Here is a 25,117-nt window from a genome sequence, read left to right as displayed (position 1 = left end):
TGTCAGAAGCTTCACGACCTCCTTTAAAAGTAAATGACACTTCTGCTCTGGCCAGAGCTAATTTTCTTTATCACATGAACTGCAGCATTTACAGCATGTGTTTTACTACATGGGAATTGTGTGTAGCTTTCCCATCTTTCTCTCTAAAGGAGTAGAAAGTGGAATTCTGTCTTGTAGGACAGATACAAGACAGCTGAAAATGACTGACACAAGTTTATATCCATCAATCACCTGCACACTCACTCTGGTTAAGACCTCTCTAGATTTTGCTTCTTACAAAATTAAGAATTAACTATACCAATTAGGGTTAATCACGTTACCAAAAAAGAGGAGGAAAAAACCCCAAACACACCTTGTTTTTTTGAAGTTGCAGCCGCTTCTGTGACTTTTTCTGATTTTCTTTCTCGCTGCTGTCCAGATTTGCAAATTTGGATGTTGCTTCCTGCGAGGTAAAAAGGGATTAAAGGCAATTAATGGAGGATCCAAGTGGTAAGCTGGAAACTACACCTGTGTAAAATAATTGCAAATATGTTTAATCAGACAAGCTGGGCTAGCAAAAATATTTGCTGGGCAGGTGCATACGTGTAAAATCAACACGTGTTGGTTTTCTGGGTCTCGGACACTGATTGGGAATTTTGGATAAAATCCCTCAAGATGACTGTAAGGGAATTTTTCTGTAAAACCAGCTCTACTCTGGCCAAAGCTAAGTGCTGCTGCAGAATTCCTGAGAGCTGAAACCAGAGAGGCTTAGACACACTTCAGGTGTCCAGATGCTTCCCTGAACTCTATCCCAACACTCCTGACCCTAAGGATTTGTGTTTAATTCCCTAATCAGGCCTGCTGCAAGTAAACATCTCCATCTTATGTAATGCCTTGCTGTTTTTCTTCTGCTGGAACACCAACACAGAGAACCAGCGGCTGTGGCTTATTGACTAATCCAAAACCACGCAGGAAACGAAAGGAAGAGGTTTCCATGCCCACAGCTCCAGCTTTCCTCTGAATGGATGAGCTATTTCACAATAGATCTTTAACCTTAATTTCCCTGGATGTGCAGGGGATGTTGGGCGTGACTGTTGGTGTTCTCCAGTGGTTGGATAGATGTTGGATCACTGTCTGCTCCCTCTCTGTGCCAGCCAACCTGTTTGCTGTGGAATTTTGTCTTCTCTGCACTTGGACCTGCAGGCTGGATGAGCCAGGTCAAACACAGCTTCCCTGGAGAGGCTATTTATAGTGAAAGGAAACAAAGACTTTGAGGATTCAGTGGATAATAATCATCCAAATGGCCCAAGATGAGAAGTAGGGGGGTGTAGTAGGTTCTAGCTGTTCTGAGGAATTTTTGTCTCACAGCTTTCAAAATGTTTTGCAAATCTACTTAGGGAAGCTGGAGAGGGTGATTTGCTGGGAGCCAGAGGTCTGGGCTCAGATTGAGTTGTTTTGTCTTTTAGTATTTAATTAAATAGGCTGTTCTGAACACACATTTTCCCCTCTGTGCTTACTGTTGTCTCACCTGCTTAAAAAATTACCTACAGCTATTGATAAATGGATGATAAACGGAACAGACTGACAGGTTTGAATGTGTTCACCCCCCATTCCTGAGCAAAACACAGTGTTCCAGATCCCAGAGCAAGGGGGGGTGAGGGAGAAATGCCAGACTGACTGGACACAACTGCCAAGGAGCAAACTGGTCGCCCGCTTTATAGGAACTTTTTTTTTACGTAAACAGAAAAAAAACCTGCCACAAACATTCCTTAGTTCCTGCAGAATGTAACCTTTCCCTGCTTTCTTCCTCACCCCTTTCAGGCTCCCGAGCTCATTGGGGTTCGCCCAGGGGAGCGCCCAAGTCAAACCGTTCCAGACAGAGCCTGCTTTTGTTGTCCATCTGGCCACACACGGAGCAGGAAGGCTGTTCCTTCCCAGCTCCCAGCCCTGCCTTCCAGTTCGGAGAAAGGTACGGGATAGTCAGATAAACAGCCAGGATTAATTCCTCAGCTGAATGGAATGCTGGGTGGAATTGTTCCAGTGAACTCAAAAGCACTGCAGTGGTGCGACCCAGTGGGGTTGAGGGGCTGCAAGACCTGCTGTCCACCTGGATCCCTGCTCTTTGTAGGCTGTCCAAGGGCCCAGCAAAAAGCCCAGGGTTTTCCCTCCCTGAAGTACCACATTTGGTCACTGAGGGAGAGATGGGCTTTGGCAGCTGGTTACGGAACGGGTTAACCTCGGATTTAATTGAGATCACAAACCTCACACTAATTCTCACCTTCATTAGCAGCTCTCTGCTTGTCAGATAATTGTCGTGGTCTGAGAAGATCTCAGACAGCTCTTCGTACATCAGCAGGATGTCCCTGCGCAGGAAAAGATTAAATCATTTAGTCATTAGTAAGCACTCAGATCAGATTTCCGTGTTTTTTGCTCATGAATCATTAACAGTTGGGCTCATAAAGGATGACACCGTCAGAATGCATCCAGTGAGATGCTGCACATCCACTGGGAGCCTTCCTGGGATCTCCTGGTGCTCCCAGTCAAGTCAGGCCACACAGACCCTGAGCAGGGTTTTTCAGCTACACTGCAAGGTGTGAGATTGGTGGCAGAACAGATAAAAGGGATGCAAAGGAACAGAAAAATTGCTGAGAGGTAACCCAAGTACTTCCCTTTTGCCCTGTTCCATGCACTCTGGAAAGCTGGGAGCCTTTAAGTGAGGGAAGAGTTTTCTCTTACCCAATACCAGATGGTCTGGGGAAGCAGACCATACACCTACCCCTCTGTGTAGGGAAAATACAGAAGGATACTGCCTGGCAGAACGATCTTTAAATTTATCAAAGGCAAAGAGATCTGTTTTTCCCCAAACTGAATGAGCAGAACACCATCTTTCCTACACAGAGACTTCGGGTGTCTGTGAGGCGATCGGTAAATAATGCCAGGTAAAGAATTATTCCTACAAAAAGGTGTTCCCCTGGAAGAAATATTATCTTCAATACCGGATTTTGCAGTTTGAGGATGTATTTTATTGAAATATCGGGACCAGGTCAGTGAGGGCTTGTAGCAAGCTGGACCTCCTCAAACTTCATGGGAAAGAGGACAACATGGAAAGGTCATGGTGACCTGGGAATGGTCTGCATGAGCTGGGGGAGTAGCCAGTGCCACAGTTTTTTTTTCAAAAGAGGTTGTGGAAGAACCAGTATGCCCAAAAGGACAGAATCCGGTGTCCCCAAGGGCAGAGTGTCCCCTCGGAATGAGAGAGCTCTGAGCCTCCCAGGAGTGGGAAGTTCTTCCAGATCAAGTGATGTCCGTGAAGAAGCAGAACAGGGAGAGTGAGGGGGTGAAAAGGAGGAGCACTGAGCTCTGTGCCCTCGGGAGCTGAGAGGGAGGCTTACTTGGAAACACACATCCAGGTCGTCTTCAGCCGATAGATGGAGTTGGACTGCAGTGCTGAAATGATGGCTCTCAAGGAGGAAAAGTTCTTCAGGATCCTGCATTCCTGGGGAAGGAGCGGTTAAAAGAGACACAGGAGCATTAAATGGCAGCATTACAGAGACCTTAGTGCTCTTCTGTCTGACCAGTGTCATGCCTGCTGCAGGTTCTCACTGCTAAGCAGCCAGCTGTGCAAATACTGAGCAGCAAAAACATCACTCCCCCACCTCCAGCTACCAAACTCTTTATAGGCTTTGGCATTGATGTCTTATTTTCCTCAATTCCCCGTATTTGTGCTTCCAGTTCTCCCAGTGAAAATAAAAGTGGAACCAAGTCCATGAAGCCAGGCTAAAAAGGCACAAAGGTTACACTTCTTAAGAAGCTCTTTATAGTTGCCAATCCCTTTTAACCTTTAGGGGAAAAAACAAGGCTTTGCCTCTTTGTATGTGGTATTTAAAATGTAAACCCTCAATCATCTAAGTGTCAATTAAAAAATAAAGACATGCAAAGGAATAACCTGTTATTCGGGTATGTCTGCACTCCTAAAGAGAAAAAACCTCCCCAGATGGGATCATGAACATTTCTTCTCCAGCTTCTCTGCAGCAAAAGCTTTGATGGAAAAGGATAAGGAAAACCTTAATTCTCAAAAAGAGTAGCACAGATTGGTGGCAAAGCAGGTGGAAGCCAGGAGGAGGGGGCAAGCCTGGCCTGTGGCTCCTCAAGAAACTCCTGGAAATCTGCTGGTGGCTCACGAACAAAAGCAAGGGCACCACAAACTTCAGGACAGGTGTCTGTGCATGCAAATTCAGCAGACAAAACACCTGCCCATTTGACTGCAGCCCAGGGATGAGAACGTGTTCAAACTCTGAGCGTTTTCATGGGGCTGATTTTTACCCTAATAATTACACAAAGGATCCTTACAGTGGAAAAACAGACATGGATTTATCTCCTTTGTAGGAGAGAACAGATGTAAAGCAACCTTAGCAGAAGCAGAAGTCAGATCTTAACAAAGGAGCAACTCTGTGCAGGAGTTGCATTAAAAATGGTTGAACAACTAAGACAAGTGCACGCTCACCCAGTTATTTACCTTAAAAAAAAAAAAAAAAAAAAAAGGTCTTTGTGTAAATTAGGAGGCCACATTTAAGTCTGGCTTAAGCAGACAGGTTGGGCAAGACAGCACCTGAAGCAGGTGGACAGTTATGTAAGACAAAGACCCAAGTTCAAGATCATGTGGTAGGACATGCCAGACCTGAAAGCTATTTTTGCATGGTTTGGGGGCCAAAAAAAGCCACATAACAGCTCTTCTTCAGGGACTGGCACATTTAAGAATGAGACCTCTCTTTATGTTCAACTTGAAATTCAGGTTAGGCAGACCAGGAATTCAGAGGCACAAATCATCAGCTTTTCTTTTTTCCCCCCCCCCTCCAGTACAACAGGAGTTTGGACTGGAAGATCCAACTTGGAACCATCTTGACTTAACTGCACATTGTATAATTTAAAGGACATTAGGAATTCAATACTGGATTTAGTGTTCTTCAGTGATTTAACTGACTGCAGACTAAACTTGAGCAAGCTTTCATTTGTATGTAAGAAGAATTTTTAAGACTGGTTTGAATAACTTTGTTTCATGCTGTGTCCTTCACAGGGGGGAAAACCAGAAAGAATCCTGTGCAGAAACAGCTTTGATTTTAAAAAAATCTAAGCATAACAGGATATTAGTGATTTCATTTTTACCTCTTATTTTTAAAGAAAATATTGTTTGAGTGAAATTGGCTGCTCCTGCTCAGGAACCTCAGGCCGAGGTGGAGCAGCAGAGAGGGCTGGCAGTTGGAGGAAGCACTCACTTTACCTTTTAAACCAAGAAAAGGGATCCAAGAGTCACAAAGGGATAACAAACACGGAACTCCGTGCTGCTGCGTTCCAGGCTTTTAGCTGTCAGTGAATAACTGCACTTTAATGAGGGGATTATTTTCTAATTCAGAGGCACCTCACTATTCAAAACACTCATCTGCATGCACAAAGCAAGCAGCTTTCCTCAGAAGTGGGCAGCTAAGTATACACGCACCCAGCTGCTGTACATGTGCAATTATTCTGCAGAATAATTTTTTACCATGCATTTTTCACGTGTTCAGCTACGCCTGGAGCGTTTAATTACGTGTAGGAATTAAGCACAGGGAGAAGCACTGAATCAACAGAGGGGGAGAACAAAGTTCTCCATCCACAGAGCAAGTTGTGATGAGAGCAGTGCCTGTCCTGGCTTCCCTTCTGCCTTGTCCAGGTTGCCCCATGAAGGCCCTTTTGGCTGGTGCCCTCTGCAACCTAAAAGATCTGCACGCTAGGAAATAAGGAATCAAAACTTCTCAGTCCCTTCACACGGGCTATAAAGCACCCATCAGATGATAACAAAAGCAAGCAGACGTCAGTGGTGCCACAGGAGAGGTGAAAGACCTTCCCCATACCGGTTTCCTGAACCATGCAGTTGCCAGAGCTCAGGTTCCAGGAGTAAATGGTGCCCCTGGAAGCACAGAAATGCACTGTCAAGGCTCTCTCTTGAGGTCTTCCTGACTGCTTGTTGTGTGCAGCTCAGAAAGAATCCATGGGATTCTTAAAAGTCAGCACAGCTCCACATGGAGGTGCTTGAAATGTTCCCTTCAAGAGAGAGCTCTTGTTTACTGCCCAGTGCTCTGAGGGGAGTTAAAAAGGTGACAGTAAAATATTACAGATAAAAATCTGTTAAATTATCAAACTAGTGCTATGTAAAGAAGGCATGGGAAAAAACCTTTTCATGTGAAGATTAAGAAAAGAATAAGAACCTCCTCGGAGCTCTGCTGAGGCACAAGGAGAACAGCAAGGTGAGTCCAGACATCCAGCACGGCTTCACTAAGGGCAAAAGTCCCGCCTGACCAACCCAGGGGCCTTCCAGGAATGGAGAGATTCCATCAGTGGAAAAGGGAAGGGCTACAGATAATGCCCATCTGGACTTCTCTAAATCTCCAACAAGTAGCAACAACAACTGGGGAAGAACTAAGGGGAGGAAGGGCAATATCCCTTTGGTATCACAAAGAAAAATCAGTTAAAACCAGAAAGAATTGGAGCTAAGATGGCCTGGGGCCAATGTGCACAACCCCTTTGTCCCCACCTAACTCCCACACTCCAAGGCACCTGCCCAAATAAACATTAAACAGAAAAAAAAAAATGCTTTACGTGTGCAATATGAATCCACTTCTCAATGATCTTGGCTCTCTGCTGGATTTTGAGCTCCTTGGTCCCCAGGATAGTGCTGACAACACATTTGGTAACTGTGTTGAACTGAGTGATGGTGGCTCTGACAGTCGGAGCCAGGTTCTTGTTTTCTTTCTTATCCCTTTGAGACCAGATGGATCCCAGACAGTGGTAGGGCACAACTTTCTTGAAGAGCATCTAGGGTGAAACAGAGGTGTGGTAAGCCAGTAGGACTCTCCTAAATCTCTTTTATCCACGAGGAGAAAAGCAGGTTTGCAGTACAAACTGGATTTAAATCTAATATGCCACTCAAAGACAAATATTTTGTTTTCTTTTAATTTAAAATATACACATTGGCATAATCTTTATAGGCTTAGTGCCCTAAAAGAACTGTCAGTTAAACAGTACTGGGGAAAAAAGGGACACCTTTATATCAGCAGCATAACCAAGATGAATTTTTTTATATATAATGATATTTTGGAGGAGATTGATACAGACAAAGCAAATCAGAGCACTACAGTTCAGAGTACCTAGACATCTTCAGGCCAGGTAGCAATACAGTCAAAACGTGCTCTTTCTCAGGTGTCAAGTCTTAAATTTTGCAAAAAAAGTCTAAAAAGTATATATTCCCACTTTTTTTTTTAAAGAAAACAAAACACACCTTCAGTATGACTGAAGGCAAAAGCCCATATATACTATATATGATATAATGTTATAGAGATACATTATATATACATATAAAATACTTAATTCTATGTGATACTCCACATACCACATCCATGTATGTCAACTGTTCTGCCACAACGTGGTCTTGAAAGGAGGAGAATTCTTCTGGATTGCTGATCTCCAGTTCCTCTCCATCGACCAGGTCACTGGAGGAAGTGCTACAGAACCCATCTGGGCAGGATGGAAACCAACCCTTGGTAAACTCACACAGCGAACAATGAATCAAAGCAGGGGTTTGTTTATTTGGAAACATGGCTGTGTTACAGCACAACACCCCGAGCGTCCTGTCTGATGTAATGGCCCCACTGTGCTGCCTTTCTGAGTGACAAAAATGGCCAGAAGGTTAAATTGGTGTGGAAAAAAAAAAAAAGGAATGGAAGAAAAAGGAATACGGAGAACTGAGCTGTTCAGGGTTCTCTTAGCAGAGAAGTGGCTTAACTCATTTGCTAATTTTTTCTGAAAGAAAAAACATCACCATCACTCCAGCAAAAAGTCCTTGTTAACATTGCAGAATTTTGTTAATTTACTTTCCAGTATTTATAGCTTTTAAAACAATTATCAAACTACAAAAGGACGAGGCTGCAGTTATATCCCCAAAAATATTGCATGAGGAGCGCTCTTATATCCAGAAATAAAAGGAGATACCAGATTTCTTGGCACCATTTATGGCTACATGGACTGTAATTAAGAGGGTTTATTCCACCATCCTTCCCCTTCCCTCTCAGGGAATTTTTCCCAGGAAAGGGAATACAGTGAGCACCTACAGCTTCTAAACTTGCACTGGGCAGCAGAGAAAAGGGGAGAGGGCAGAGCTTTCCTCATCCAGGAACCCGACCCAGTGTAGCAGGGAAAGGGTTTCACAGCCACGTCACCTTTTGGCTCCCAGAAGTTGGAAATAAAAAAAAAATGAAACACCAAGAAATATGCTCTTGTTTCCCAAACAGAAAACCCCTCCAAATAAATCCTCATCCCTGTTACTGAAAGGCAACAGTAACTCCATAAGGAGAGGGGGAAAATTATGGATGTTGAAAGCATTGAGTTTCCCACTAGTGGGATTTCATTTACAAAAACAAAGTATGTTATGCACTTAAAGCAGAACATTCAAGAAACAACAGCAGATAAAGTGATATACAATCACTGTTTTTCAAAATAGTTCATTTTTCCTTCACTAATTAGCAAAATGATCATCACTGTAAACTGCTACGGTTTTGATGTAACAAATTATATCTACAGGCTGATTCCCATCTGTACATTCGAATTGCACAATTTACTGGCAGAGCTCGATGTGATAAATGGAGATCTCTCTTCCAGAGTTACTTTCCTGTGGCTGTTTTGTAACAATATGCATAACTAAATGGACCTCGACTGAACTATTATTTATTACAAGAATCTCTTTGTTTTTGGCTTTGTAACTCCTCCTTTCCCTTTCAGCTCTTGAAATTCAACCAGAAATCCTCATCACTGAGCTGCAGCCCTACCCAAAACCTCACAGCTCCCTTAAAGCCAGCTCCTGGAATGCAATGCAGATTTTCCTTTTCTTTTTCCATGCTTTTTTTTTTTTTTTCTCCTTCATAAATGTGTAACCAGTTTTTTCCCTACTCTCCAGCAAGCTGGAATCCTCTTGTACTCAAGTATCTCATCACCTCCCAAGCCCTCTGATCCAATTCAGCCCTCTCAAAGCCTGACTGCCCTCTTGACTGCACAGAGAGCAACCACGTGCCCCCCCTTCTGAATTTGCAATCTCTGCCTGTCCTTGCTTTGATTTGCTCAAGCTGCAAGAGTTGGGGCCAGGAACAGCTTTTATCTACCTGTCTGGCACTAATCTAATCTGCTGGCACGGCTGATGGCAGCACAGGGGTGGAGGTTTGAGCACCCGAGTCAAGCGGCAGCACTGGGATGCAAATTTGTAAATTCAGAGCACAGCAAATGCTTGGGTACAATGATTATCACCAAGGACTGTAGAAAACGTGTGAAGAATTCTGAAAGAAACCTCTGAAATGTAAAAAGATGGAGCTCTGATCAAGTAAGGGCAATCCTAAAACTCTTCCCTGAAGACTCCACAGATTAATTTTGTTATCCTGCTCTTATTCCACCCTAATTCCCAGGCTCTGTTCTGCCACAATTTGGGGAATGTTATCGTTCAAACTGACCCATCTGTATGACTCAGAAAGGACCTTTTCAGCTGTTACCTGAGGAAACAAATGCAGAACAGAAGCAGTGCTGCTGGAATCTTCTGCTCACTCTGAAGAACAGAGAACCCAAATACAGCTCTCTGCAGCTTTCTTTGTTTGACCTGGGGGGGAGAACCCAACCCAGGAAAGGTCATCCATGGGCACCTACGAGCCATCCTGTCCCTGTGCTCAATAAGGAAGAGGACTGGGCTCTGGACATGACTCCTTTTTGTGTCAGTGACTGAGTTTATCTGGCATTTCACAGGACCATGCATTGACATGGTATTTCTGGAACATCCGGCAGACGTGGTTTTTATGGCATGAAAGGGGTTTGTTTTTGTTTTTGTTTTTTTTTTCCCGCCATTTCCTTTATGACATGAATTATTCCCTCTCACCCCCTCTACCGAAGCTGGAAGTTGATTCCAGTTCTCATTCACATACTACGTGAGGCTCCTGTGACTTTCCAGCTCATGCCACAGGAAGCTTTCTGAGCAGGATAAGGGGATGTGTCAGGCTTGATGGTGCACACAGATTTGTGTCACTGCAGTTCACTATTGTTCCAGTAGACTGTGACCCCCAATAACAGAAGTTTTTCCTCTGTCCTTGGATTCCAGCAGCCGAGCCACTCCAATAGGAAAAAACAGCCACAGACACTTCCTTTGACAAGATGGTAACTAGGAAGAAAAGCTGCAGGACAACAAAGCCCATGACTCAAGCTGTATTTTGTCATAGTTCTGGTTTTTGTTGGTCTGGGGTTTCCTTGTGGGGGTGGACGTGGGGAGGTTTGAAGTGAGGAGCCCAGCTAGAGAGCAGCTGTGTTTTAACTCAGTGCCACGGGAAGTGTGCTGACAATTAACCACTTGGTTGCTGCAGCAATCTCAGAGTTTTGGCTAAATATTAGAGAAGTTCTGGATTTCCCAATCCACCCCAGAAGGAGCAGATACAGGCACCTGTACTGTAAGAACTATTTCACCCCTCACAGAGCCTCACACAGAGATTTAAAAAAAAAAAAAAAAAGAAAAAAGAAAAAGAAATGAGGAACACATATTAGCCATCACATTGTTGTTGAGCCTCACATTATCATTACTGATAAGCATGAGAGTTGTTGAAATGTGGTCCACATAAATCCCTCACGGTCTGAGAAAGACAGAAGCAGAAGGGAACTCACCAACAGTTTCCACTTCTTGGTTCTGGAACTGCTTCAGGAGGTTCTGCACCTTACTCTCCATGTCAGAATTGGGCATATTGTTCTTCAGGTAATCCAGCAACTTCAGCAAACATGTGTGGTGGGGTGGCTCTCTGAAATCCTCAGAGCACTGATCGAGCCAGGCCCGTAAGACTGATGCTATTTCACTGGAAGCAAACACAGAGAGAGCACAATGTTTGCATACAGCATGTGCTGGTGGAATTGGAACTGTGTGTACCTGTAGCTGATGTGCCTGTATCTAATAGAGAAAAAAAAAAACAAACACCCATTTGAAATATCTTTGCTGAGCTGTGCCATGGCCACTTGGAATAACTACCAGGCATTACAAACATAAGCAACAGCAGAATGCCATTTCTCCCTTCCCTCCTCTGCCAGAGGGAAAAGCTCAGCGTTTGTTCCATGGGATGCTGTGGGAAAAATAGCAGGGAGGAAACAAGGTATTCGTGGCTCCTTCCAGTGGAAGTGCTAAATCAAACACTTCCTTTGGGGCCTTTCATCAGTCGCTGCTGCAGAGCCTGGGGACCAAGCCGAAGCTGCGTATCCACTACTCGCTGGCTGCAGTCTTTGTATTAAGCTCCCCTGTCCATGAAATCTTGGGTTTCACTGAGGAAAAAGGTGTCTAATCCTCAAACTAACCCCCAGGAGCACACACAGTTAGTGGGAGGATAAAACCCTCACTGCCACGCGTGCAGCATGGCACTGCCCGTGCCAAGGATCAAACCTGACGCGCCAAGAGAGCTGAACCCCAGAAAGACACACTGCCCCTGCTAATCTTGGGATGAAATGCTCGACAAAAACATATCAGCAGAACCTTGGTTTCATTTTTAGCCCAAATACAAGGAGGGGGATGTCAAACCACACCGTGCAAAAAAAAAAGCATGTCGCTCGTGCTGGCAGCGCAGGGAAAGGATGCTTAAGGAGTTACAGGACCACTGGATTTTGTTCAGGAAAGTTATCCCAGATTTTTAGACATAGGCAGCCAAAAGGACTTGTGGGGGGACAAAGGGAAACCAGAGCTGATGAATCATCGTGGCTTCCACCTGTCCTGAACGGGGAGGGAAGTGATCTGTTTATTTGCTTTTCCTGGTTTATGTAGGTTTTCATCCACGCCCACCTATTAGATTGGTACTCAGATACTGCACAAACACATGCTTGTGGGAATGCCCTTAAATCCTGCATTCCCAAGGAGTTTTCATCATTTCACCTTGATTTGGTTAGAAAATAAGACCAAGCTTTGTTTTCCAGGAGTGACTTACACAGTTGTTGACAAATTTCAACCAAGTGTGGAAAAAACAGAAGGCGACTGGAAAATAATCAAATACCTTAACGTTTTAAGCTCCTTGTTTCAGAACAAAAGGTACAATAAGCACCTAAGCTTCCTGAGAAAAGGTTCCTGTAAGATTTCTTCTGAAACCATCCCTGTATTTCAAACTTCTTCCAGCCTGGAGAGCTCCCCTATCAGAGCTGTGTACAAATACTGGCACATTCCTGCTGCAAGGTGGGAAACCACAGCAGTCTCTGGTTCACTCAGCTGCTCACTGGCATCCAAAATAAACCAATAGTTAAATAAGAGTAAAGAGAATTTCTCCCACTTTCTGTATCTCATCTGAACTGTACTGCTTTTTCCTCAAAACTCAATTAACTTTTAATCCCACACAGATTTAATTTTACAAGTCCCATCCATTCGAGTTTGTTGTTTCTTCCCTTTCCTGGCCTGATATTGTGGCGACTTCGAATTTTCAATTAGACTATTTGGAAACCCGTCAGTAATATTGTTTGGTTAGGCTTGCTGACAGGAGAAATGCTGGAATTACAGTTTCAGAGCTACAAAAAGCATTTACAACCAAAAATTAACAGGCAAATGCGTTCTGGATTTCAGGTTTCACTGCAAACGTGGAACACGTTGCGCAGCTTGGAAGACTCGACATTTGAAAACCGTTTTGACCGAATTTTCACAGGTCAGCTCAGGCAAACTTACCACCACACGTGCAACAAGTACAGCCCTCATGGTTTAGGCCAGCGGTGGCCAAACTTTTTATCTGGAGCCTCAGGACTGTTTTATTCCATCAGGACAGGTGTGACACGAAAGCCAGTGCTCCACGACCACCACGGCACGGCCAACAGCGCCAGCCCAGCTCCACATCCCCACGGCCAGGAGAGGCCACAACAGACACGCGTGCCTTGCTCCACGCCCAAAATTGTGCATTTCCTCCTTCTCTGCGCTCCTTTTCCCCCCACCCACATCACAAACTCACCATCACCCCCACTGGTTCCACCACCAAAAGCGAGGTTGGCTATCCTACTCTTACGAGCATTTATCAGCTCAGCAACCATCTGGAAGGAGGAGCCTCTCCACAGGGCAAGATCTTGTACTAATACTGTTCACACACACTAAGCTCAGTTTCCAGAGGCTTGGTTGGTGGTCACTTTCGTAAGCTGAAGAATAAACAGAGTTTAAGACAGACACCGTCTTCCAGAGCAGGGTGAAGAGTTCACCGCTGTTACAGACGCTGATTTTCGCCAGCAAAATCGTTTCAGTCAGGAGGGGAAATAGGAAAGAGAGAAGAGGTACACTGTGCCCTACTGACCTCCTCGTGCCCCGACTGTTCCACTGGCGTGTCAGGGAATGCAGCTTTCCAACAACAGCCTGGAGACTTGCCCATGTCTTGCAGTAGCTTTACATTTACTGCCCCTGTGAAGAAACTCCCCGTGCTCGGCAGCCCCAGATAGGAACAGGAGCCTTCCGAGAGCTCAGACAGGAAAGAAACATCACAGACTACATTTTTCATGGGCTGATTATAAGCTATAAATTTTTTCCTTTCCTGCCTATAAGGAAAGAAAAAAAAAAAAACCAAACACACACCTCAGTGTTTAACTCCTGTCCTGCCAACCACAGGCTCCAGGTTCTGCTCAGCGATGCTTCCAAGTTCCACACCTATCAGAAAACCTTCTGATTGCCACATCAGCTTTGCCTGAAGCCCGTCTCTGAAGGTTCCAGTCTCCAAAATCCATCTAGTGTTAGGTGGAAAAGGTGTATCTGGGGCTGTCATTCACAAACTGGGAACAAAAACTGCTCGCCCACTCCCCTTTGCCCAGGAGCTACCACAAAAGCTGGGTGATGGGGCAGCTCTGTCAGCTTAGAGTGCACAGAGAAGGTGGAAAATGAGACCTTCCCACCTCATGGTCACATGGGAATTCTGCATGGTCTGGTCTCAGAAGTGAAGACAGCTATAACAGTTCCAAAGAGGTCTGATCAAGAGATCATTTCTTGACAAAAAAAAAAAAAGGCAAAAGCAGCATTTCCTTCCCGCCACAAATACTTCTGAAGGACGGGTAGAAGGGAATCTCAACAATTAAGAGAACCTCAGTTGCAAAAGGGAAAATAAATTATTCATTTCTTATGAAATTACACAGGAATGTGCACGAAATTATCTGCAATTTGCCAAATGCATACTTGAGACATCAACCTCTTTATAGAGGGCTATTCCCTGTCTTTCACTGCAATAATGTTCAGGCTTGCTCACACAGACTAAATTAAAACAGCTGCTTTTTCTCAGTTTACCTTGTTAAACCAGGGATAAAATCAGGGGTAACGTGTATGTAAACTACAAGCAAAGGTTGCTGCAAGGGTGGCTTCTCACACCCAGTCTGTTTATAAATACTGTCCTGATGACTTCCAGCAAAGGATCTGCTCCTTCTGATTTGGGGAAAGCTCCTTCTGATTTGGGAAAAGCCTCCCCTAACCCATTGGAGGCTTTTGCTGGGACACAAAAGCCACCAGGGGAAGAGCTCTGCTAGCTGCTCTTTGTTTTAATTGAGATGCCAATCATTATTTTTCCTTCTAATTATTCTTCTCTGCTCGGTTCTGGTTGTTTTCATAACTCTCCCACTCTTCCACTGCTTACACTGCCCCAAGTTTGACTCCTGCTTCTCATGTAACCACACTGGCTTCTGCTGTTGTTTTAGTTTAATTGGCTTTACTGGAATGAATGCTGATTGTTGCTCTCCCAAATGCCTCTTAACTGCTCCCCACCATGGATTTCCCAGGCATCAGAAGCTTCCAACCAATTTTCTTGCATTTGTCTCACATTCCTTTAGTGTCTGCTGTCCTGGAATACAGCGTTTTAGGACCGGTTTTATTTCTGCAGTGCTGTAACTGTGCACGTTGTTTTCCGGTGGGACTGTGCGGTTCAGGAGGAATTAGAAGACAAGTTTTTGGTCAGGAAGGTCTAAATGCACAAAAAGCCACGGGGGAATGTTTGTTTGTCACCATGAGAAACTCCAAATGCTCTGGTATCACACTGAAGGTTTTGGTATTTACTATTTTAGTGCAGAAGAGGGGAGGTAAACATGCAAGACATGCCATGTGGTAAGTGATTAATTCCCTAATTTTCTCTGTTTGAACTGTTCCCCCCCATTGCTATGGTATGAAACAAGAAGAATTCAGTTTGGAGCTTTGAGCTGTTTCGTCTGTGGTTTTCATTGTGCCACATTCCAACTTTTAACAACAAATAAATTCCACACTTTGATAATAATAAAGAAGATGCAACCGTGAGCTGACATTCAAGACAAGCAAAGAAGCCCCAAGCATTTAGATTCATTTCTGTGGCCTGTCATTCATCTGAGGAAAGCACCACCAACGTACTCCAAACCAGCAAACCAAAGCCAGTAGCAGAAGGAAACCACGACCTCACAGTCCCAGAGGAGGCTTGAAAGGACTTTTGCTGGGACTCAGGGATTCCAAAACCCGAGGACTCAGCCACGGCAGTACCAATGTCAGACCTCTGGAAACTAAGCAAACAAAAAAAAAAAACATGGTCCAAGTCCACAGACCAACATGGAAACGTTTTCTGCCCCTTGAAAAAAACCTTTCCTGTGTTTATCTCAGGTTCCTACTACTGTTTGTTTGGTTTTTTTTTCTTGAGCGAGGTCTTCAAGTAACTCAGTTCAGGTAACACTGACCTCGGCTTCCCCAAACACAAACATTGCAGGCCAGCCTGGACTGCCAGCCCAGCCTTTTCTATGTGTGTGTGTGTGTGTGTGTGTGTCTGGGCAGGAATGAATCACTTCTGGGAACTCACAGCAGCAAACTCAGCACCTCGTGTGGCTGAAGCGTGTGGTGTGCCGCCTCAGCTCTGCAGGCACAGCGAGTCACCTCCGTGCCACGTGCTCGGCACGCTTTGGGACCCTCAAGTTTCTTCAGAGGCACCTCAGCATCCCAGGAAGCCACTGATTTCCAGGCCATTTTAGACTTGGAAGGCTTTATGGTTCTTTCTCTGCCCTCAGCCAGGTCCTCACTGCCCACCTGCTGGGAAAGCAGTGTCTGCATGTTTAATAAAGCACCTCTTTGAACCCACAGAGCCCGTGGTTCGGGTGGAGTTGTCTGCCAGCGATGGACTGGTTGCCCAGGGATCAAAATTAACCCCATTCTTTCACTAGGGGAGGGAAATAGGGCACAAGTTATTCCATAAATCATCCTGCACAGAAACTCCAACCTCTTAACAGCGAGTTAAAGGTTAATTGAGGAACTCTCCTGCTCTGAAGATTGATCAGGGTGATCAGGTCCTATCACCAAAAGCATTGTTTCTAACTATCTTCCGGGCAATACACAACCATTTTGGGAGGACTGAAGGCCCCTAACAGCATCAGTTGTTTGGCTTGCTGATCCCCTTCCCAGAACACCTAAATGTGTTTAAGATCTCCGGGAAGTATCTCATTCAAGTTTCCCATGACTCCTGGCTGGTAAAGGTGCAAAGAGTCTTTATATCAGACATGAGCAAGAGAAAGAACTACTTTTTCCTCGAATTTCTTTCCTGATTTGCTTTTTGTCAGATGCTGTGCACCAAACAACACATTTGAACTATGTAACCTCATTTAAAAAAAAAAAAAAAATCATAGCTGTACAAATTCTAAGGGCCTCTCTTTAATTCTTAATGTGACTTGTCATGCTGATAATTTTTTTGTGTTTAATTTAGACCAGGTTGTATTCTGAATTGTCACATGTCTCGGTGTTATTTCTACTCTCTTCCTTTTCAAAGGCAACAGCAGCCCTGTGCTAAAAACCACGCAGTGAACAGGGAACTCCAAAGACAACCAGCAGCCTAAGATGAGGAGGGGACTCTGCCACACCTCGACACAGAAACACGCAGAACTCAAGAGCACCAGGCAATCGTGTTTATATGATGCAAGGGAGAGCAGAAAAAAATTGCTTACAGGAGGTAGAAGGTCAAGTAAGTTACTCCTTACAACTCTTATCAGACAATTAAGAGAGACATATTTCTGTCTCAGACGGGCTGAAGTCCATCTAATTCAGACATTTGACTGCAATATGTGAGTTTTGCTGGACTCTATTCTTCTGTTGGCTGCAACCCTGAACCTTCTGAGTGACTGAAAATAATGAGGAATGTGGAAAGCAAGCTAGTGAATGTGAAAAGCTAAAGGTGGGTCCTGACAGGAAAAAAAAGGCAGGTTGTTTTAAGCTCACAAAACTTTTGAGGGTGTTCATAGCCTACTCACGACTCTAAGATCCAAGGGATTTTGAAAGTTACAGCACCTTTGTTTAAACTACGTATTAGACGTAATTTAGTCTGATCCCTGTTGAAAAAAATACAATTTTTCGACCACTCCAGCGGCCCAAAAAATTAAATTCATCTGCAGTTGGTTTTAACTTCTGCTGCAGTTTTTTTTATGTCAAACCACTGGAAATGCTTTAAATTGCATCCCCATTCCTAACGCCCCAACTGGATTTTTAAAGCCTCTGAACTGTCACGACAGGAGTCTGACTAATCAAGAAGGTCTCTGGCCACAGACCACAGGCTTCCCCACGGGATATTTTTCCTCTGAGAAATACAGAGTTAATGGCAAGAAATAACACGGCTCTGCTGCTTCTTCCTCTTATTTCTCCAAGTCATATAAAAGCGAGAACACAGTTATATCACGATTCTGTTCTAGGAGAGAAAAGAGTAAACGCAATTACGTTGGAATTATCCCAGGCAAGAGCAAACCTGAACTACTAGAACGACGTGTTTCACAGCAGGACTGCAGAGCCAACCACTTTTCCAGATACCATTAATCACACCTAAGAGACAAGTAGCCACAGCAGCTGAGAGCCATGGAAACTTCTAAAGGAGGAAAGGGAACTCACATTTATATGGGATCTGCTAAAACTCGTACACCTGACAAACCCCTTTGTTGACAACTTCATTGTTGAGCTTTCTGTGGACAGGTGGTTGGGGAAAGGTATCAAACTCGGACGTAAAAGGTGTCTTTCTGAAGGACAAAGGATCAAAATCAGCTGTGCTGACTATATTAATGAAAACTCTGGTCAGAAAAACTCATCAGAGGTTGAGCTCCCACAGGAATAGGACACAGGCTCCATCCGTTCGTCTGTCCCTGGGCAAGCCAAGGGGTTACAGGATGATTCCAAGAGGGAAGAAAGCACTGATGCAGCAGGAAGCAGCTCGACAGGGTTGGTAAACTCTGTTGTATGTCAGTAGGAAAACAATTCCAGTCAAAACCAAACCAAAACAAACACGCTTCTTCTAAATGTTATTTCCCTTGCACGCTCGCCCCCTGGCACAACATAAACTCGATGCATTTTGCCTAAAGCCTCACTGACACGAGTAGCACCAACACTATTTTCACCCCTTTTCTCTCTCCACTTCACAGACTCTTCTCATTTATACTGGTGAAATGATCTTCATTCCCAATATGAAAGTATATATAAAGGGTACTGCTTTAGGTCATTATTTTATGACTGAGACAGGGGGAGGTTCAAATGGTTTGCCCAACACTGGAAGAGATGCTAGAGCTCAGTTTGGGTGGAAGGGAAGCACTGGCTGTGTGTTATTGCCTCTACTCACTGCTTTCTTGGTGCTGGTGACCAAATTTTAACTCTGATGAGTTCTCATGGCAAACTGGGAGAAAAATATTACAGCAGCCAGGAAAGAATTGGAAAGTCAAACTACTACATCCAAGTCCCACGGGGCAAGAGGAACAGAAGACCAGTAACACTGACAAAAATCGAGCATCTTCACACTGTAATCAAACATAATGACACATGCCACAGTGCATGCAAACCACAGATGTCAGAGTACAAGCGCTGATGACCTAAGGCACATTTTACACCCGATGTGTAAAGACAGAATGCTAGGAGGATAGCCAAACCACCTTTCCCTCATTTAAACTGCAGTTCAGAACAGCTCTGCTATTTCTCTTGCAAATTAGGATGACCTCAGAATTTAAATTTCACTCCAAGAGCAGCGCTGTAAATCACAGGGGCGCTAATGGGAGAGATACATGCACACACACGTTGGCTGGAACACCCTCAGCTTTGGTCTGCAGGCACTGCTGTAAATGCACAATAAAATCAGTCATAGGCAAGAACCATTTACTGCCATAGATAAGGCAGAGGAAGCAAACACTCCTTGTTTGTTTAATCAACAAAACGTTGGCCCAGATGTGTTCATCTCATGTTTAATTCCAAAACAATTTCCCTAAAAGACCCCTGGATTATATTCTTGTATATAAGATATGGATTATATTCTTGTATACAAGACAATTGTTACTTGGCCTTTCCACAAGCTTGTTTAAGCATGCAAACAGGGCTGGGAATTTTCAGTGGAAACAACAGCTCTGCTGCCCACATCCTCCTCCCGTCCCAAAATCCTGCCTTGGCCTTGCCCCGCAGTGCAAATCCGTACTTACGCCCTGAGCACGACCTCGGATGCGAAGGAATTCAGGTTTGCCACTTCTCCATGGCTTGAGGTTTCCAGGTTTCCAAACCTGAAAAAGGAGAGGGGCGTTCAGAAGAAACTCCACCGAATAAAAGCAGTATTTCAAATTGCATCACTGACATATAATTACCATAAACAGCTACAGAGTGCTCCCAGCTCCAGCTACAAATACGGAATCTAACAGGTGGGCAAAAATTAAGGAGCTTGAAGATTCTTTCATTTAGGAGGGGGAAAAAAAAAAAAATCCCAAGGAGGCAGGCAGGATCTTTCAAGCTAATTTGTTAATTTATATGGAGCAGCCTGCGCACAGGAGGAATGGTTACTCGCTGTCCAGAATAAGCCAAGCTGATTTTATACAGTCAGATTTATACACCTGATATTCAGCTGAAGGGTTAGAACCAGAGCGTTCTCAAATGTTTGTGATACAACCACCTGCTTTCAGATGGAGGGACGCAGTGGGCTCTTGTGTCAGAGCTGTCACAGACTCTTCCAAAAATGTTTCAATGGGTAGAAGTAGTGGCAGAGTTAAGCTCCTCTAAATTATCAGTCTAAGGCTTCACATGTAAGAATCCCAGATCTCTTGCTAAAGGGAGAGAGTATTTCACTCCCCACTGCCATCCACTCTGTAAGATGCCTCAAAAATACGTCCCAGGCAGCAGACAAAAGACACTTTTCCCCCTGCCGGGAGAAATTTTTTGATTGGAAATTCAATTTTTATATTCAGCTTTCAAAACCTGCCGTGAACTCTTCAAGCAAAATTTATTGAGATGACTCCCAATGTCATTGTCCTACTATTGCAGGAAATATTAAATATGTCTTTGCAGAACATCAGGCACTTATGTTTAAATCCCACTGGAGACACACGATGATTTTTATAGGATAAATCCATAAGACAGCAATAAACAGCAGGCAGTTTTCTGTGCAGAACCAGAGAAGAATATAATGCTTTGTTACGCTGCCAGATGTAAACCTCTGCCCATCTCTCATCTCTCCATGAACAACAGTCATTAAATACGGGTTAGGAGGAGTTAATGAGACAGCTGATGTAAAGAACAGCCTTTCTGCAGCCTTCCAGGGCTCTGTTCTCACCAGCTCCCGGACAAAGGGCCATTCACTGCCCAGCCTTGTATGAATGCTTTGCATACAAAAAGAGACACGGGGAAACAAAAGGATCCTGCAGCCCACGGAGCTTTTCAGCCTTGCCTGGCGTTTGGAAAGCTACAGACTCCACTCAAAAGGGACTGACTAAGCAAATGAGACCAGAACGGGATGGCTGGGACTGAATCTTGAAATACTGAAAAATAGAGTGGAAAACTCACCCCTGGGTCTCTGTTAAGAGGAGGGAGGAAAACACTCTGAATAAGTTAGAACTAATAAGGAAAGGTGGTTCTCTGCAACAGCCCCAAACAAAGCCCTGAATACGTTTGTGAGCATTGAAACAAGCCATTTGGACGCCCAAGGTGGCTTGAAGGCTACATATAAGGAATCACAGGAATGAAGTCACTTCTCTAGTTTAGCAGGCATAACACTTGGTATAAAGGAGAGAGAAGGAATAACAGATGCTGTAGGACCAGCAGTGAGCCAGACACCACAGAAAGCTGCTGTCCCAAAAGGTACTAGAATGGGACACATCCCTTCAACATCTCCCCCTCTGCCTTCCTTGTCCTCTCCATTGACCCTCTAGTAAACCATCCCCCAGCAAAAGGAATGAATGGGAAACATAAAACTAATTTGTTCTTTGCTGTCATCACCCAGCTCCAGCTCTCCCATCAGCCCCCTCCTCTGCACACTCCTCCAGGCAGGGACTGGTTGCTACTTTATCCGTGCCCGAGCCAAGCACGGCACGGCCCCGCTTTTAAGGAACACGATTATCAGGGAGAAATAAAATATGCAAGAGAGGAATCTGGCCCGCTTCTACCCTCCTCTGGACAGCTAAACATCTTTTTGGCTTCCATCACACTTGTGAGAACACCACTGTGGAGAATCCCACTGGGGATACTAAAGCACCCCCCACGCCCCGGGGCTGGAGCAGCCGCTCTCCTTTCCTTCCCCCCAGGAACTTCCATCCTGTGCTTTCACATCAAAATACAAACAAGATCTTTTTTCTTTTAACTCTCCCTACCCACTCATACCAAAGAACTAGAAAATATCAGAGCATACAGTGTTAAAAGCTTGGCAGGTTCTCAAAGCTGCCTGCTGCACTTGGTGGCCAAACTTCCATGAATACTAAAGGGATTGGGATGTCCAATTACCCTTAAATAGCTTTGAAAACACGAGTCATCCCCCTCACTTCTCGACATACCAGTTCATGCTCAAAATTTTGTTTAGGGACTTCTAGTCTCTGTTAAAAGAAAACCTTTATAGGCTGAATCTGGCAAAAAAAAAAAAAATTTAACAGGGTCTCCCAGTCTGAAATCTAATCAAAAGCAAAAGCCTAATGTGAAGTCCTGGAGTGATAATAAATAATAATAATAGGTTTCTAAAACTGAAGTTTCTCTTTAGTACAGCATCTGCTTTTTTTATTTGCCTCTGACACACAGGGAAGAGCACTTGACGTGCTTTTGGACAGAATAAATGCTTCCTGCCCCAAATTCAGTGAACACTGCACTGCTTGGGACAGGATACTCTGCAGGCCAACAAATGACCAACAGGTATCCATCCCCACAAACTTCAGGGCACAGTATATCCAGATTTCCCAGGACACTATTTTAACAATTCCAGGACTCTCATTGCTTAATCTGGATTTCTGTATGTCTAATTCATACCTCAGAAACTGACAACAAATGCCAAAATTGTCCTGGGTTTTTTTAAGAGATTGCCCTTTTCATTACTTCAGTGGAACACAAAACAAAATGTAAGTACTTATAAAACACAGATTATACACTGACACCCACTTTAGTCTCTGTGTTGTGATTATTAACAAGCTTCATTAAAAAGAAACTTGTAAAAAATACAGACTCTTTGCTACTTATCCTGAACTAAGGTAGACATGAAAACCAAGCTGCTTAAAATCAATTACTATCCATCACTTCTTTTAATATTTCTTTGTATCATCTGCTTTTCTTCCCAAGTCCATATATCTCAGCTGCATGCAAACCCTTCCAACTTTTATAGCTTCAGTTTAATCTATATTTTCTCCCAAGCCATAAAATTCTAGATTACCTGTGATACTCAAAAAGCCAAGAGAAACATCCACGGATTCTTAACCACTACACCCCTCAGATTTCTGAGAGGGGAAGGAAGTGGTGACCTCCTAGGATTTCCTGTGGATTCTACATCGTTTATTACAAAAGGCTGGGGATAATGTTGACCAGGTCAGGCACCCCCACTCCTCTGAAGGGGACATTGTAACTTGCTGAGAGTACAAAAGGCAGCAAGATCAGAACTGGGCTCAGGAAAGAAAGTTCTGTTCCATGGACACTTTCCCCTGGGTTTCCTTGCCCCCCTCCTGACATTTTAAAGCAGCAGCAGCAGCAGCAGAGGAGGGCAGGGCCAACTTCCTTAGAGCCTCCACATTTTTTATCTTCTTCTATAATACCCACCATCTTTTTTTTTTTTTTTTGCATTCCTCACGTTCTGTGACAGAATTGGGATGGGCTGAGGGGTATAAAGCTCAGAGTAGTAAATCTATACCTAAGTTTGCCCTCAAAGAAGGCTGCTCTTTTCTTGCCTGGCTTCTTACCTGACTGTCTAAATTATTACTGTTAATATCATCACTAATTAAGCCACATAACATTCCTACAGAGCAACTAATATTAACCTTTCCAGAAACAAAAGAAAAGCAGGGGTAATTAATCCATGCCTTATTCCTTACCTACCCAGTGGGAGAGCCAAAATTAAATCCTAGGAGTTCTTATGCCACTTCTATGTTCTGATCACTAATCCTATGTTCTAATTAATAGATGCCAAAGTAACCACTTCTGTACAACATTTGATTTTGAAAAAGGCAATAAATACGACACTCCCAAAATAAGACCACCTCTGACCCAGCCACGTCTCAGTTCGAATTTAGGGTGAGAAAGTAATGCTGCCTGTTCCAAGCGTTTATGCAGACACAGTCTGGCCATAAATGCTATTCTTATAACATTTAGCAGTTCTTGTGCTGTCTGCAAAAATGTATGGCTGCATATTCACGTGAAGCAATAGAAGGGGAGGGCAAATCCTTTGTTGTGTTTGTACAATTCCTGTTTCAAATCAGCTGTCCCCAAACAGGAGAGTTGAGTCTGAAAGTATCAGCATCCAGCAAAACACCAGAATCTATTCTAGGCGTGACTCTGCAGCCCCAGCATTCTGTTGGAGGGCTTTTTTGTGGGGGGAAAAGCTGTATTAATTTTCCTGTGTTGGTCCAGTTTGGGTCTTTAGCAGCCAGACACTTCCCCCACCTGGTGACTTTCACAGGAGCTGGGATGTGGGCAGCAATGCATTTACACGCTGCATATTTAGGCTGAAATTCTGGATTTTGCAGCATTCTTGACACTGGGGTTATGAAATCCACGTCCACTAAAAGCAATGGAAAAAATTCCTGACCAAACCCTGCTGTGATGCAAACGATGGCTCCATTCCCATTCAGTACTGGCTCTTACCTGTCCAGGAGAAGCTCCAGCACTGCCTTGGTAGAAGCAAAGGCCCTGTAGGTTGAGAGGAAGATGCTGATGTAGGAAAAATCTGCATCCCCGAAAGCTGTGAGAAGGTTCTCCACCAGTTTCTCCAAAGTTCCAGCTTTTATAGCCCTGATCTTGGACGTCTCATACTGTCTGACAGTGTGCTCTGGAGGCAACTGGTCTCCTTCACCCTGCAAAAGGGAAACAAAACAAAAGCACAAAAATCAGACAGGAGCCAGATCCCTCACACAGCTTTCAGTGGATTAAATGCCATCTTTCCAGCAGAACTGCCCATCATCAGTCACAAAATGATTTTGTCAATTTTGGCGCTCTAAGCACCAAGTGCTGTATCAAATTACAGAGTTCTTAAGTAACTTTAGGATTTTTCTCAGACGTGCTCCTCAAAATATTTTAGAGTTTGACCACTACCAAGTTAACTCGTGATTCCACCACATATTATTATGTAAAAGAAAATCCCTTATCCCCCAAAGAATAATATTACTGAGGGGGACAGAAGTGATAATTCAGTGTTTCACCGGACTTCTGAATAAACACGAAAACTGACCACAACTTTAGCACTTGTGATTCCCTTGCTGAAAAAAAACACACCAGCTTTGGGGTGCCACACAAAAACCAAAGGTCAGGAACACATTTGGGTGCAAAACATTTCATGACACTTTCGCAAGAGAGTGTCGAAGTCATCCTGCAAACATTCCGTTACGGCGTTTCATTTCCCCCCCCTCGGTTTCCAATCGGCACAATATTTGCCCACAAATCAAGGGTTTGGGGTTGGACGTGGTTTCTTTTAAACAGCATTTGTTTTTAATGCTTAAAAGTCTGAAAGAACTAGAAACATTCCCTTAAATTCTCCCATTACTTAGAGGAGAGTTCAGAAAAGTGTTTTTGTGACCGGTTTAAATCCTATTTTGTAAAGTAAGTGGGATAAAAGGCCTTAAAAATGGGATTAGAACTATAAAATATCCAACTGAGGGCATGAAGGCAGCATGTTAATGACCTGTAGTCACTACCAACCCTGGCTTGGTAAAC

General features: G+C 44.0%; 1 protein-coding gene across 3 annotated transcripts in view; it reads right to left on the bottom strand.

Annotated features, from left to right (window-relative positions):
* Positions 1-25,117, bottom strand: part of RGL1 (ral guanine nucleotide dissociation stimulator like 1) — a 64,348-nt gene that overhangs the window by 20,704 nt on the left and 18,527 nt on the right. For all 3 annotated transcript variants that reach the window (XM_027900501.1, XM_027900500.1, XM_027900502.1), the window contains exons 3-10: positions 24,053-24,261; positions 19,441-19,518; positions 10,696-10,880; positions 7,403-7,527; positions 6,613-6,828; positions 3,372-3,475; positions 2,258-2,342; positions 353-442 (exon numbers count right to left, since the gene is read on the bottom strand). In XM_027900501.1, the coding sequence (XP_027756302.1) occupies positions 353-442; positions 2,258-2,342; positions 3,372-3,475; positions 6,613-6,828; positions 7,403-7,527; positions 10,696-10,880; positions 19,441-19,518; positions 24,053-24,261 (1,092 nt within the window). The remainder of the gene's footprint in view (positions 1-352; positions 443-2,257; positions 2,343-3,371; positions 3,476-6,612; positions 6,829-7,402; positions 7,528-10,695; positions 10,881-19,440; positions 19,519-24,052; positions 24,262-25,117) is intronic.

The sequence above is a fragment of the Empidonax traillii genome, unplaced genomic scaffold, assembly GCF_003031625.1.
Source record: "Empidonax traillii isolate 1590-97213 ecotype Southwest subspecies unplaced genomic scaffold, ASM303162v1 scaffold734:size1267433, whole genome shotgun sequence".
NCBI classification, from domain to species: domain Eukaryota; kingdom Metazoa; phylum Chordata; class Aves; order Passeriformes; family Tyrannidae; genus Empidonax; species Empidonax traillii.
Note: the sequence above shows the minus strand (reverse complement) of the source record. Positions and strands in the feature narration are given on the sequence as shown.